Genomic DNA, 14,027 nt, shown 5'->3' on the forward strand with positions numbered 1-14,027 from the left:
AGAACTAACTTATTGTGGTTTATTTAGTACCGTACTTATTTGTAGTAGTATAATTAGTTACAGATAATAATCGTAAACAAGTGTTTATGATTTTATTCCTTCATACAATTTTTTTCAAACATAAAGAACATACAACACATGCAAATAAATGGTACAAAAGGCGGTCTTATTGCTGTCACAGTCAAGCGCCATCTAGCGAAAACGGGATGTAACAATTTAGCTAGCTGGCCACATATTTTATCATAAAACAATAGAAACAAAATGGAGTAGCAAGAACGACGCCGTTTTATTTTCCCGCTCCTTATATTCAACCAAATATATCCAAACCGATTATCTATTTCTTCAATTGCGAATGTAGCAATACTTTCATTAATTATATGAGTAAATAGATTATACAGGATGTTAGTGACATCATAACGAAAACTTTGATGGGTGATTCAGACCATGATTCTGAGTTTGTGACTTCCACTTGATATCAACTCAGAATAATGGTCTAAATCATCCAAACGTCACTTACACCCTGTATAATACATAAATATATACACACACATAGATTCTCCCTTGTAAACGTACATTTCATGTTTGTGATGTAACTAGTTGTTAAGTGCAATAAAGTAGAAATTTAGATTTCTATTATTCTAACATTCCACGTACTTCCAGCTCACTAATCGCCGAAGAGTTCCTCAAAACATGGCCGGCGCCTGCGACTAAGTTCGTGAAAGTATTCCCCTACGAGTATCAACGCGCGCTCAAACAGCTGGCGCTCGCTCAGCCCGCGCCGCCCAAGGTGGAAGCCAACGGCAACGAGAACGGAATACAGGATATCGAGGAGGCTGTCAGGGACGTCGAGCTCGATAAGAAGAATCTGGAGAAGATTCTTGATAAGACCAGGTCAGTATTAACATTACATAAACAGCCTATACAAGGTGTTAGTGACACCGTGCCGAAAACTCAAGAGGGATTCAGACCGTGATGTAATTCTATCAAGTGGAATTTTCCGTTGAATCAATGTCAACCACGAGAAGAGTATAACGGTTGACCAAGTTTATTGATACCGCATACCTGTGTATTTCTATAGAAATTCCAAAGGTATCGTTTCGACCACTCGTATTCCGGCTAAGTAGTTAATGCTATCTGAGGGGAACGAACAAAAAGTCATGTACGTAAGCTCACAACTCTAAATTGGGGTAGTTAGACATTCATCTCAAGGTGAACTAAGTACCCACGTCTCACCGAACTTTCTGTTTGACAAGTCGAAGAAGTTACAATAAGTCAATGTTGCCTATTTCAGGGGCTTCATAAAATATCCGCGCGAGACGTCGATGTACCGGCCCGCGGAGAAGCGTCTCCGCGACTGGGACGAGATATACAACTTCAACCACGTGCGCCGCGGGCTGCGCGTGCAGGCGGCGCGCTGCATGGAGTGCGGCGTGCCCTTCTGCCAGTCGGGCCACGGCTGCCCGCTGGGGAACATCATCCCCAAGTGGAACGACCTCATCTTCAAGGGGGACTGGAAACAGGCCCTCTACCAGCTGCTGCAGACTAACAACTTCCCTGGTGAGTTTCCTACACGTGTTAGAAATGTCGTAAATACGGAAAAGTACGAGACGTATTGAAAGATCCAGAAAGGCGCATAGCTTTACGTACAGTCATAAGCAATATAATATACCCACTTTAGGACTCTGTCGCACTAACATATTTGACATTTAGTGAGACTTATAGTTCAATTTGTCAAAAAAGTGAATGTGACATGGTACCAAAGTGTATACATATTAATGCTCGTGACCGTACAAGTCGTAACGTCTGAATTCGGTTGTGTTTGGGTCTTTTTTAATGCGCGCTCTTATTGGTTCCTGGACTAGAGGCATAATCGCGTAACTCAGTTTTTATATTGATCTTGTGATGGGATTTCTATATATCATAATGTTGGATGGAAACTGACAACTGCTGCAAATTCATTGAAATTTGTGCCAACCGTCTATAGGATTGGATTTTATCTGTCAAGGTACAAGTTACACGAACACTTCTCAGGGTCCATACATTCACTTTTGATAAATGAAAGTGAAAGATGGAGATAGACTTCATTAACTCCGAGTTGTATTAGACAGAAAGCGGTTACGCGTTCGGCCGTTCCGCGTTTTCTGCTAGCTATGTTTAAGTCCCATTTAATAGGGGGCGAGCATATTACCATTAAAACAACTTTACAACACTATACACCACACTACACACTGTTTACATACAAGATTTTCTAAAATGTCTGAAAAATAAATATACTTTACTTTGTTTTTCTTATGACACTTACGATTGACACTACACTGACTACGCGTTTTCTGTTTGAGTATGTCTGTGTGTCGTAACACAACGGATTTCTGTCTGAAAATACCTTAATATAGCCACTGCTGACAGTGTGACCTCCCTTCACACAGAGTTCACGGGCCGCGTGTGTCCGGCGCCGTGCGAGGGCGCGTGCGTGCTGGGCATCTCGGAGCCGCCCGTCACCATCAAGAACATCGAGTGCGCCATCATCGACAACGCCTTCGAGAGCGGCTGGATACAGCCCGATGTATGTCATGTTGCCTCTATTATTCTTCGCCTTTATGGCCTAAACTCGATAAAGAATCAGAATCATTTATTCAACGTAATTATCATGGATAAACTTGTTAAAGGTCAATGTAACATTTTTGAATTTACGTCATTTCGCAAGGTGTTATGGCTGAGAAGAAGAAATGACAAGAAACTGCAACAGCAACACATCTTTTAAATCAATGAGGGTACATTACTAGAGGAACACATTCAATACCAGACATTTTTATCATTTAGGTAATCATAGATAGATATAAGAGTATAGCATTGACAACATTAGCATTGACACTCCAGCTGATAATCAGAGTCATAGTCTAGTTACAGCTAGGCTATGGCATTAGCTGAGCGGCAACCGTTTCGGCATTATCTATTATTCAATTGTTAATTACCGTTAAACAATGTGTAATTACGTATTTTTTACCGAATAAATATGTTTCTCTTTTTGTCTTTGTGATGTTATCCATACTAATATTATAACTACAAAGGTCATGCTGCCACCTTTTCACGCTTAAACCGATTTAGATGAAATGTGGTATGGAGATAGATTGAGACCTAGGGAAGTACATAAAACTAAAAATCATGCGCATGATACGCATGCGCACGATAACCGAATTCCTCGCGGACAACATCGCGGGCGGAGATCTAGTTTAGATTCATAATAGGCTAATAGGCTAGTTTCCAACTAGTCAAATCAGTTACTTTTTACTAAACGTGAAAACACGAAATTACTATGCATCCTGAAACGTCATAGAAAAACGTGACAAAATGTCGGACTTATTATATTTTTCTTTATTAACCCACTTGCTCCTACTGTGTCGTATACGATACAGTAACTAAATAAAAAAAATAAAAAAATATGAGGGTATTTACAAAAAAACTTGACTTAGCGATTTGCTAACCAGACCATTGTTAGTCATTACAAAGTAATTAACGTGGCCTGCAGTTTATTTCTTTTGTGTAATATATTATTCAAATTAGTGATTTTAGAAATGAATAAAACAAGGTAAGTTTACATTGTGATATTACTATTCTATTTATCTGAATGACAAAGTTACCGATTATTGGGTTTAGAAACACTTCAAAATTACAAAAAGAAAGGTTATGTTCGTTTATTTTCTTAGAATATTTTGCATTTGTTTCCACCGTTCCGTAAAAGAGACAGTAGGACAATGTGCTACTGTGGAGTGGTGCTTATATATTTGTTTTGTTTTTGTTTTAGGAAGTATAAAAAACCGCTGACTTTGAACGATATTATAGTAGGATTGGAGCAAAACGATGAGGAGGAAGTTCCTGATTCCATCATCATCATGCCACCTGAAAATTGCAATGCTGAAGTTACTGACGAAGATTCTGGCGATGAAGACGTAGTTTTACTTCAAAATCTTCCCAGGTGGCAACTCCGAGCACCTGCTGAAATTCAGCGTGAGGACTCCTCCGATTATAGTGATAAAGACGATTTGCCTTTGTCAGAACTTGCCAAAAGACAACGCGCCGAACCAATTCCATCTCTTCAAATTTTGGGTAGGAGCAACTCGTCTCGGTTACGTTATCTGGTTCCAGGCATATCAGGGACAGAAAGGAAATGTTGAAAATAAATACATATAAAAGTTTAGGGTTGGGTGCTAGTGTGGTATTGCAGTATGCGGACGAGCTGAAGAAAATTGACTCAGAAGTTCCTTTTCATCTTTTTTTTGACAATTTCTTTACGTCCATACCACTTCTTGATGAACTTCGACAGCGTGGTCTAAAAGCTACAGGAACAGTTCGAGAGAATAGGTTGTCTAAATGTCCTTTGCCCCCAAACAAGGTGTTGCAAAAAACTGAGCGTGGTACATATAAATATAAATCCACAAGAGCTGAAAACATTGTAGTGTGCAAATGGAATGATAACAGTGTTGTCACTGTAGCCTCAAATGCGGTAAAAGTATTGCCTGTCAATAAAGTGAAACGCTTTTCTCAGCAACAAAAAAAGTACATATCAGTAGACCAACCAGCTCTAATAAAGGCTTATAATGAAAATATGGGCGGTGTTGACCGTTCAGATCAGAACATCGGGATGTACAGAACTAGTATTCGTGGAAAAAAATGGTACTTTTCGCTTATCAGTCACTGTCTGGACATGGCCACACATAACGCTTGGCAGTTATACAAGCAAAATGGAGGAATGTTGGATCATTTGAAATTTCGGAGGAATATTACTGTAAGTCTCCTTGAGATAAACAAAAAACCTGACAGCCATAAGGGTGGGCGACCATCACAAAGTATCGCTGGGGTATTACAATATAACCACAATGGTCATTTAATGAAATACAGGGAGGAGCGGCTGCGGTGTGGCTTCTGCCACAAGAGTGCCAATTTTTTTTGTATGAAATGTAACGTAACATTACATCCAAAAAATTGTTTTGAAGGTTATCACACCCCAAATAAGTAATATTTTTAAATGAAAATTAAATATAACCTTTTGTAGTACTGGATGTGCATTTTATTATTGAATTATTTATTCATCACAATATCTAAGAAAATCGACGTAGTCGAAGATTATGGTAATACATTTTCCTACTGTGTCTTTTACGACACGGCATTTTCCGGCTTTTCTGGAAAAGAAATATTTTTTTTCAATTTTTTTACTTGTTTCTTATCGTTACAGCAACACGTATTCTAAATTTCACACAGATCGTACGAAAAAAGTTAATTCAGGAGTAAGTGGGTTAAAACTCATAAATAAGTTAATAAGATAATGTTTTTTGTGACATTTAGATCTGTGTTTATTTAATAATCAGAATTTTATATTTTTTCTTTGTTAGGACTCTACCCAATTGTCATAATACTGAATGTTACAGATCCCGACGCACCGCAACGGCAAGACAGTAGCCGTAGTGGGCTCAGGCCCTGCTGGCTTGGCTTGCGCGCATCAACTGAACAAGGTAATCTTTAAAAACTTACTCAGCAAAAATCTAGAAACAGAAGCTAATCTAAATTTGTTGTTGGCAACACAAGTATAATATATTTACAAGAATATTTTTATATGGCAATATTATACCGAATTGAAAGGCTGACGCCTCCCGCGAAGGGAAAACTAGCCCAATATAGGTTTGGTATCAAACTTCCGAAATGCATTTCTCGAGAATATGGGTTTCGTCACGATGTTATCCTTCACTGCTGAACCCGTGATAATCATGATCCAAACATGAATTCGAAAACAAATTCGAGAATCATTGGTTTACGCCTCAATAGTAACCCTGACACCAGGGTTGATGAGGTTGGTACTCCACCTCACAACCCACACGATAGAAGAAGATTGGTTTACGCCTATGCTGGGATTCGAACCTGCGCCCTCAAAGTGAGAGTCAAGCGTTCTACCAACTGGGCAACCATGGATTTTCTTTATAATGTTATCAAATGTTATGTCATAATGATGTGTTGAGGAGCTCGGTGGCGCAGCGGTTAACGCGCTCGGTCTGCGATTGTTGAAGTTAAGCAACTTTCGCAAAGGCCGGTTATAGGATGGGTGACCACAAAAAAAACTTTTCATCTCGAGCTCCTCCGTGCTTCGGAAGGCACGTTAAGCCGTTGGTCCCGGCTGCATTAGCAGTCGTTAATTATCAATCAGTACTGGGCCCGCGTGATGGTTTAAGGCCCGATCTCCCTATCCATCCATAGGGAAGGCCCGTGCCCCAGCAGTGGGGACGTTAATGGGCTGATGATGATGATATGTTATATTACCAGGTGGGCTACACGGTGACGGTGTTCGAGCGCAACGACCGGCCGGGCGGGCTGCTGCAGTACGGCATCCCCACCATGAAGCTGGGGAAGGACGTGGTGGCGCGCCGCATCAAGCTGATGGCCGCTGAAGGCATCTCCTTCAAGTGCAACGTCGACGTCGGCAAGGACATCTCCGCCGGCGAGCTGGTTAACGAGTGAGTATAATGTTGTAACGATCTCTGTGATCCAGTGGTTAAGCGTTGCGCTCACGATCCAGAGGTCCCGGGTTCGAATCCCGAAAAATCACTTTGTGATTCCCCGGTTTGGTTAAGATATTACAGGCTTATCACCTGATTGTCCGTAAGTAAGATGTCGTTGTTAGTGTCAGTCGTTGGTCCCGTTTACTACGTACTGATGTAAGTAAATAGTCCTTACATAAGCCATGTCAAGGGTCTATAGCGGCTCAATAATAACCGCGACACCAGAGTTGATGAGATTGGTAATATCCTCATAACCCACACGATAGAAGAAAATATTGTATGAACTGACCGCCCTGTGCTAATATTTCATGTAAAATTTTAATAATGTGTTTTATTTGACCTCAGATACAACGCAATAGTCCTGTGTATGGGCGCGACGTGGCCTCGCGACCTGCCCCTCAAGGGTCGGCAGCTCAACGGCATCCACTTCGCAATGGAGTTCTTGGAGAACTGGCAGAAGAAACAGATGGGGCCCACGCAGCACCATCAGAACAAAGACAACCCAGAACTCAGTGCTAAGGACAAGAACGTGCTTGTCATCGGTGGTGGTGATACTGGGTAAGTAATTTTGGTCTTACTTCTGAAATAGAAACGTCATAATAATGGGAAAAATCGAAAAGAGAAAGTTGGTCCGAAAAGTATGTGAAACATAACAGCATCAAGGCTGTATCCCCGAGGTAGGCAGAGGTGTATAGTGCATACACCCACTTGTACAGTCATGAGCAATAAAATGTACCCACTTTAAGACTCTGTCGCACTAACATATTTGCCATTTAGTGAGACTTACAGTTCAATTTGTCAAAAAAGTTAATGTAATGTTAATGTGACATGGTACCAAAGTGTATACATATTAATGCTCGTGACCGTACATACTCCTCGCCAGCTATGTTTAAGCCCAATGTAACAGGGGGCGAGCCGATTGCCATTAAAATAACTTATCAACACTATACACCACACTACACACTGTTTACATATAAGATTTTTTCAAAATGTCTGAGAAATTAATATACTTTACTTTGGTGCAAGTCCAGTCCAGTTTTTCTTATGACACTTATGATTGACACTATACTGACTACACTACACTGACTACACTACACTGACTACACTACACTGCACTACACTGTTATTGACACTTAAGTTTGATGATTGTATACTTCAGATGTGACTGCATAGCGACATCGCTGCGTCAAGGCGCCAAGTCGATCACGACGTTCGAGATCCTCCCCGAGCCGAAGCCGACTCGTGGCCAGGACAACCCGTGGCCGCAGTGGCCGAGAGTCTTCAGGTAACATACTAACATTGGTGCTAATTCCAGCAGACGCTATCTAATTTTAAGTTATACCTGTCATTTTCATAAATAACATAACATAAAAAAATTACATCGGCGTATAACCCGACAGAATTAAGTAGACAGCACGTCAAACGGATTGCATACCAGCGAGATACCTACTTCGCACGGGTTATTCATTCATGTCCCTTTCCTTTTCGGTGGATAAGAAAATGACGGATATAACTTAAAATAAAATTAGGAGGTGTCTGCAGGAATCGGGGCTATTGCTTATCTTATAGTATATACCACATAAGCGCCTCTTTCAATAATCACATTCTGAAATGAATTATTAAACGTCAAAACACAAATTACTATGAAATTTGTATGAAAACGCAACCTGAGACGTCATAGAAAAACGTGACAAAATGTCGCACTTATTATTACATTTTTCTCTATTAAAATTCATACATAAGTTAAATAAAAAAAAGAAAACGTTTTTTGTCACCAGATCTGTCTTTATTTAGTAATCAGAATTTCATCATTTATCTTTGATCTAGGAAACTACACGATTTGGTAATTGCTAAGGGTGGTTTCGCAAGTTGTCTCAATAGCAAGTACTTAAAAAAATAGAATAGAATAGTTTTTTTGCCAGAAAACAGTACAATAAGATGTTGTTACAATTTTATGACCAGTGTTTTCAGCTAACACGCAATCAAGCAAAAATAAAATTGACGTTAATATAATAATAATAATAATAATGATAATACAATTAAAATTAATTAAAAAAAAATGTTAGTCCGAATTTGACATTTAAAAATTCATTTACACTATGGAAGCGATGTTGCAGTAACCATTTAGTCAAGTTTATTTTTAAAGAAGCGCTTGTCATTATTATAGAGAGAAAAGGCAACAATAATTGATATTAATAGTAACGTCGCATGTTTCAGAGTGGACTATGGACACGAGGAGGTGCGGGTGAAGTTCGGAAACGATCCTAGAAGGTTCTCTACTCTTACCAAGGAGTTCTTAGATGATGGTAAGTTATACGCAAGTTGTACTTATAACATTATCAAAATTGTACGAATATACGTATAATAATAGTTGCTGATTAGTGCATTCTAACTATTTGAATCAATCAATCAAATATACTTTATTGCAAAGAACTAAATTTCAACAAACAGACATAACACACGAATACAGTACAATTGTAACATAACACACAACATAACATTATATATTATTTCTAACATATAAAAATTAAAACAACTACCTTTATGAAATGCGTACATTAAACTATATACATACATATATATGAAAATAGTCATAAATATAAATAAAATATAAATATTGGCATACCTATAATACATTTATAAGGATAAGGTCTTAGATTAAAATTTTCTTCTCGATTGTGCGGTAGCGCTCTCTCGTTTTAGCCGGATTTTGAATGACGGTTCTGAGTAACAGAAAAGGATAGAAGCAAAGTACTGTGAGGTGCTGCCAGATGTGTTAATACATATACCTACTTGTGACCCAGGTGAAGGCAACGTGTGCGGCGTGTCGGCAGTGGAAGTGGAATGGACACGCGGCGCCGGCGGCCGCTGGGAGATGAAGGAACTACCAGGAACTGAGAAGATATACAAAGCAGAGTTGGTGCTGTTGGCTATGGGCTTCCTCGGACCGGAGAGATACGTCGCCAACCAGCTGGGTTAGTATACCTGTGTGGTCTAGTTGTTGTGCATTCCGCTCACGAGCTTGAGGTTCCGGGTTCGAGTCCGGGAAGGGACAAGGGAAAGTGACATCGTAAGGGATAATTCAGCTCATTATTCTGAGGTAATATCAAGAGGAATTATCCATCGCAAAAGTAAGAATATAAAAATAATAAAAAAAAATAACATGAATATAGAATTGAAAATAATTTAAAAAGAAACTAAAAAGAAACATGAATTTTGCGACGGAAACTTCTACTTGATATTAAGTCAGAATCACTAACACATATATTAGTCACAATACTGTAACCTACTATACGTAATAATGTTTTAATTTATATAATGTGGCTGTAATTTATTAATAAATATACCTATAAGATCATTCATTGTCATTTGCTAAATACGTGGCAGTGGGCAGGACACATAGCGAGGAGAACCGATGGCCGCTGGGGCGGAAAGGTTCTAGAATGGCGACCACGTGTCGGACGACGCTCAGTGGGTAGGCCCGCTACAAGGTGGACCGACGATCTTGTGAAAGTCGCGGGAAGCCGCTGGATTTGGGCAGTGCAGGACCGATCGTCGTGGAGATCCTTGGGGGAGGCTTATGCCCAGCAGTGGGCGTCGTACGGCTGATGATGATGATGATACCTATAATATACTGATTACTTTTATTTATATTGACAGACCTGCCATTGGACGCGCGCAGCAACGTGGAGACTGACAAGAAGGATATTTACAAGACGCCCGTCGGCAACGTGTTCGCCGCTGGAGGTAATAATGACATTTATTCATATTTCACTTCGAATCTTTGAAACCGACATATATGTTCTATCATTCCGATATCGTCGCATGAGTGCCTATTTGAATAATCACATTCGGTCGTGGTTTTTGTCAACAAATACAACAGACAATCTAGTTTCAATCCATGCAAAAAATTGTGGTCTAAATTTACCAGTGTGTTACCATTAAATTGGTAAAGTGTGTTAACATTCCAAGGACGTAAATTTAATTATTGAAAATTAAGTGAAAACTGACTAATGTATTTAATTACTATTACTTGTCACATATGTATGTAAATCTTTTACTAAAAGTAGAAAATTTCCTTGCAAAGTAAATATAAAAACATTGGTCGTAGCCGTAGGTAATTTATTTTTTACGAAATGGCAACGCCGGGGGGATGACGTCAGCTGGGGTAACCTCGTCCTAACATTTCAATGTTAGCTGTCACTTTTGAGCATACCTGGTTTTGTTATACCACGAATAGAATGTGATTTTTCCGAAGGGCACTTACGTAGTTTTAGCTGTAAGGTGACTATTATACAATCTCGTATTGAACGTAATGTTTCGCCAACAGACTGCCGCCGCGGGCAGTCGCTGGTGGTGTGGGCCATCGCGGAGGGCCGCCAGGCGGCGCGGGCCGTGGACACGTTCCTGGCGGGCCGCTCCACGCTGCCCGGGCCCGGCGGCGTCATCTACGACCACTGAGCGCGGCACCGCCGCACCCTGCGCCTGGCGACTGTTCACGGCCATTGAATATACCTACACCTCACCATACCAACAAAACCCTGTGGCCGACCCTCGCTGCACAAGACAAGCTTGTGGCATTTAGGTGACGTTGACATTAGTACGGGTCCCATCTCCTAAAACAACTGTCATAAAATGTAGAAAAACAGCATCAGTTCCAATTCTAGCCACGCGCTTAAAGATGCCACCAGGACCTACCTATCACTTACAACATAGCATTATTAAAATGACAGCAGGACATCGCTTGCGGCCAAACATTCTCTTTAGCACTGTGTACAGCTTGGAAGGGCAAGTGGAATTCTCCGCCGTCTTCTGTATTTCCGAATGCATATATCCCGGGTGCTTTCAAGGCCAGAGTGAACAGGCACCTTCTAGGCGAGCTCGCTCCATCTTAGGCCTCGTCAATGCCTTCGCGCTAGTCTGGGGCCAAGAGCAAACCCATCAAAGGTAAAAAAGCTTAGTAAGAAAGAGACAACAGGTACGTCGCTCTAATCATGCTACATTGTAAGGGATATAATTATGTTAGCATATCTGTATGTTGCTTAGAACATCTTTGAATATGAAGTTCCAGAGTCCTTCGGTGTTTTAGTGTATTCAAGTTTATTAGAAATCATGTGTATATCTTTTGAATACGTTAGCTGATCTTTTTTGGATTAGAGGAAGATTACACCAACGGATGTATGTCCATTTAATAAAGTAACAACTATCAACTTAGAAGTAGACATAGAATATCGATGCAGTCAAAATACACCTGACAAAGGTACTTCAAGAAATTAATTGAAAATGACAGCCTACTTTGTAATGATCTGCGTTTTCCTATACTATTTATTGATTATAAAAACAGATATGAGAAAAATACAAAAAAATACCAAAAATGTTTTGTTTGGTGATATGTAGTGGGGAGAATAGTTAGAGATTGCAATTATCGTAGGTAGGCTAGGGGATCGGACAATAAGTAGAATGGTCGTGAGAAGTAAATGAAGGACCATAGCACCTTGAACGTGCATCTAGACGCGCCGCGGGAACTGGACGTGCCGCCATCGGAGTTTGCGGCATAATGCGAGCGGCTCGGATGGGTGCGCGACGTTGCATACGATTTCATACAAAGATTTCGTCGCCGATAATGAAAACCACAGAAGCGCCTTCCTGAATAATCACTTTTTTTTTTCAATTAATTTAAAAGCAACATAAACAGCCTATATACATCCCACTACTGAGCACAGCCCCTCAGTCATCTGGACGGGTATGAAGCATACTCCACGCAGCTCCACTGCGGGTTAGTGGAGGTGTTTGGGCTAGTAGCCCGGGACCAACAGCCCGTGCCTTTCAAAGCACGGAATCATCTTACTTTTTCGGATAAACAGATAATTCAAGCCTGCAATGCCCTTACCAAACAAAGGACAGTCTCACGAAATGATTTTACAATTTCCACATCGCGAATCGAACCCGGACCTCCAGATCGTGAGCCCAACGCTCTAAACACTAGACCACGGAGGCTGTTTCAATTAATTTCATTTTGAATGAAACTTGATATCAAAATTTTATCCCTAGATCGAAACTAGCTTGTACATTGCGAGGTTTTGTTAACAAAAATCACAACCGAATGTGATATTTCAAAAAAGCGCTTATAAGGCGACGATTTATAAAATGCGATTACTTCGGCGCGTGCGGCTGCTTCGGCATGTCTAGGTGCACTTTATGTCTACTCTATAGGAAAGGTAAAGAAACCTTTGTCAGGTTAATCATTAGTGCTCTAGTGCAAAACGTAGACTTTGAAAGCTTCGATTTATTCAAAATATATCATCGTTTAAATAATATGTAGAAAGTTATATTAATTACCAAATCATTACCAAATATCTCTACATTGTAGAGGGTAAGACTGGTTCCGATTTTACAGATACCAACTTAATTTTATTGTAGTCTGGCAAGCTAGTGTCTTCCTTCACTTACGACGGGTGCAAGACAGAGATAGAACTATGCAACTGACAAGGTGAAGTAAAATTAGGTTGATGTCTGCAGGAGTCAGCACCAGTAAGTCTACAAAATTATCACGTTTATTGTTATTATGTGTAATTGTAATAAATTATATCGATGTAAATGTCTTGAAACCAGTCTTCGACGGTGAATTGTTCAACTGCAAATACATGTAGCAAATAAATGTCTATTTCGCGCAAAATATAACTGCAGTAAGTATTTTCTTTAACGCTACCTCTCTGGGATGTGCCATTCGTGTTAAATAGGTAATCGTCAAACGGTTGCAGTTGAACAATCTGATATTTGTACGTATAAACCCTACTCTATCGCCCGTGTTCAAAGATGTTAACTCGCACCTTAAAGAAGACTCGCCTCAAAATCGGTATTATAGACGTCGCCTCTCCTTATCTCTAGTATAAACCAGTGAGGTCGAATCGAAGCATGACGTCAATATTTTCGTATTATTTTTTTGGCAGTATTGTATGCTCGACTCGAGTGAGTAAGGTCCTCAAGTCTTTTTTTAATTTTCGACTTGACTTGTTGGAGATTTGCGGGTGCCCAGTTGGGCGCGAACCTCGGCTCAAGGCGTTGTCTGAGAGGAAGAATATTTGAAAGAATTAATCGACCCTAGAAGGTCGATAGTGATAAGCGGTGAATGAAAGAAATCGTCGACCACGCCGGCGGGGTCGGGGTTCTGAAGTGTCTGGTGTCGCGAGCTGATTGGCCGCCTCTATGGCTAGCAGGTCATCAAGTCAGTCAAGTAAATGTCAACTTAAAATACCAAAATGCTCGCCTGTGGCCGACTTGAGTAGCGGAAGCTGCGAGTTAACAATTTCGAATTCGGGTGATGTTTACCTAGCTGTTATTTTCGAATAATATATACATTATTATTTCTAAGAAATATTTCTGTTTGATAAAATCAATTTATTTCTCACATTCCGTTTGTAGACTTTTGTCGATTTTTTCTTCTTAAAAGAGATTTCCCGGTTAACGAACATGTCGAGCCGA

General features: G+C 40.2%; 1 protein-coding gene across 1 annotated transcript in view; it reads left to right on the forward strand.

Moving 5' to 3' along the window:
* The window catches only part of LOC126367002 (uncharacterized), a 109,649-nt gene extending 95,859 nt beyond the window's left edge, over window positions 1-13,790 (forward strand). Inside the window, exons 33-43 of the mRNA XM_050010351.1 lie at window positions 661-891; window positions 1,292-1,557; window positions 2,427-2,563; window positions 5,424-5,507; window positions 6,310-6,500; window positions 6,891-7,103; window positions 7,705-7,830; window positions 8,763-8,851; window positions 9,350-9,520; window positions 10,206-10,292; window positions 10,876-13,790. Coding sequence (XP_049866308.1) covers window positions 661-891; window positions 1,292-1,557; window positions 2,427-2,563; window positions 5,424-5,507; window positions 6,310-6,500; window positions 6,891-7,103; window positions 7,705-7,830; window positions 8,763-8,851; window positions 9,350-9,520; window positions 10,206-10,292; window positions 10,876-11,006 — 1,726 coding nt within the window. The 3' untranslated portion in view covers window positions 11,007-13,790. The remainder of the gene's footprint in view (window positions 1-660; window positions 892-1,291; window positions 1,558-2,426; window positions 2,564-5,423; window positions 5,508-6,309; window positions 6,501-6,890; window positions 7,104-7,704; window positions 7,831-8,762; window positions 8,852-9,349; window positions 9,521-10,205; window positions 10,293-10,875) is intronic.
* Window positions 13,791-14,027: the final 237 nt, after the last annotated feature.

The sequence above is a fragment of the Pectinophora gossypiella genome, chromosome 5, assembly GCF_024362695.1.
Source record: "Pectinophora gossypiella chromosome 5, ilPecGoss1.1, whole genome shotgun sequence".
Lineage (NCBI taxonomy): Eukaryota > Metazoa > Arthropoda > Insecta > Lepidoptera > Gelechiidae > Pectinophora > Pectinophora gossypiella.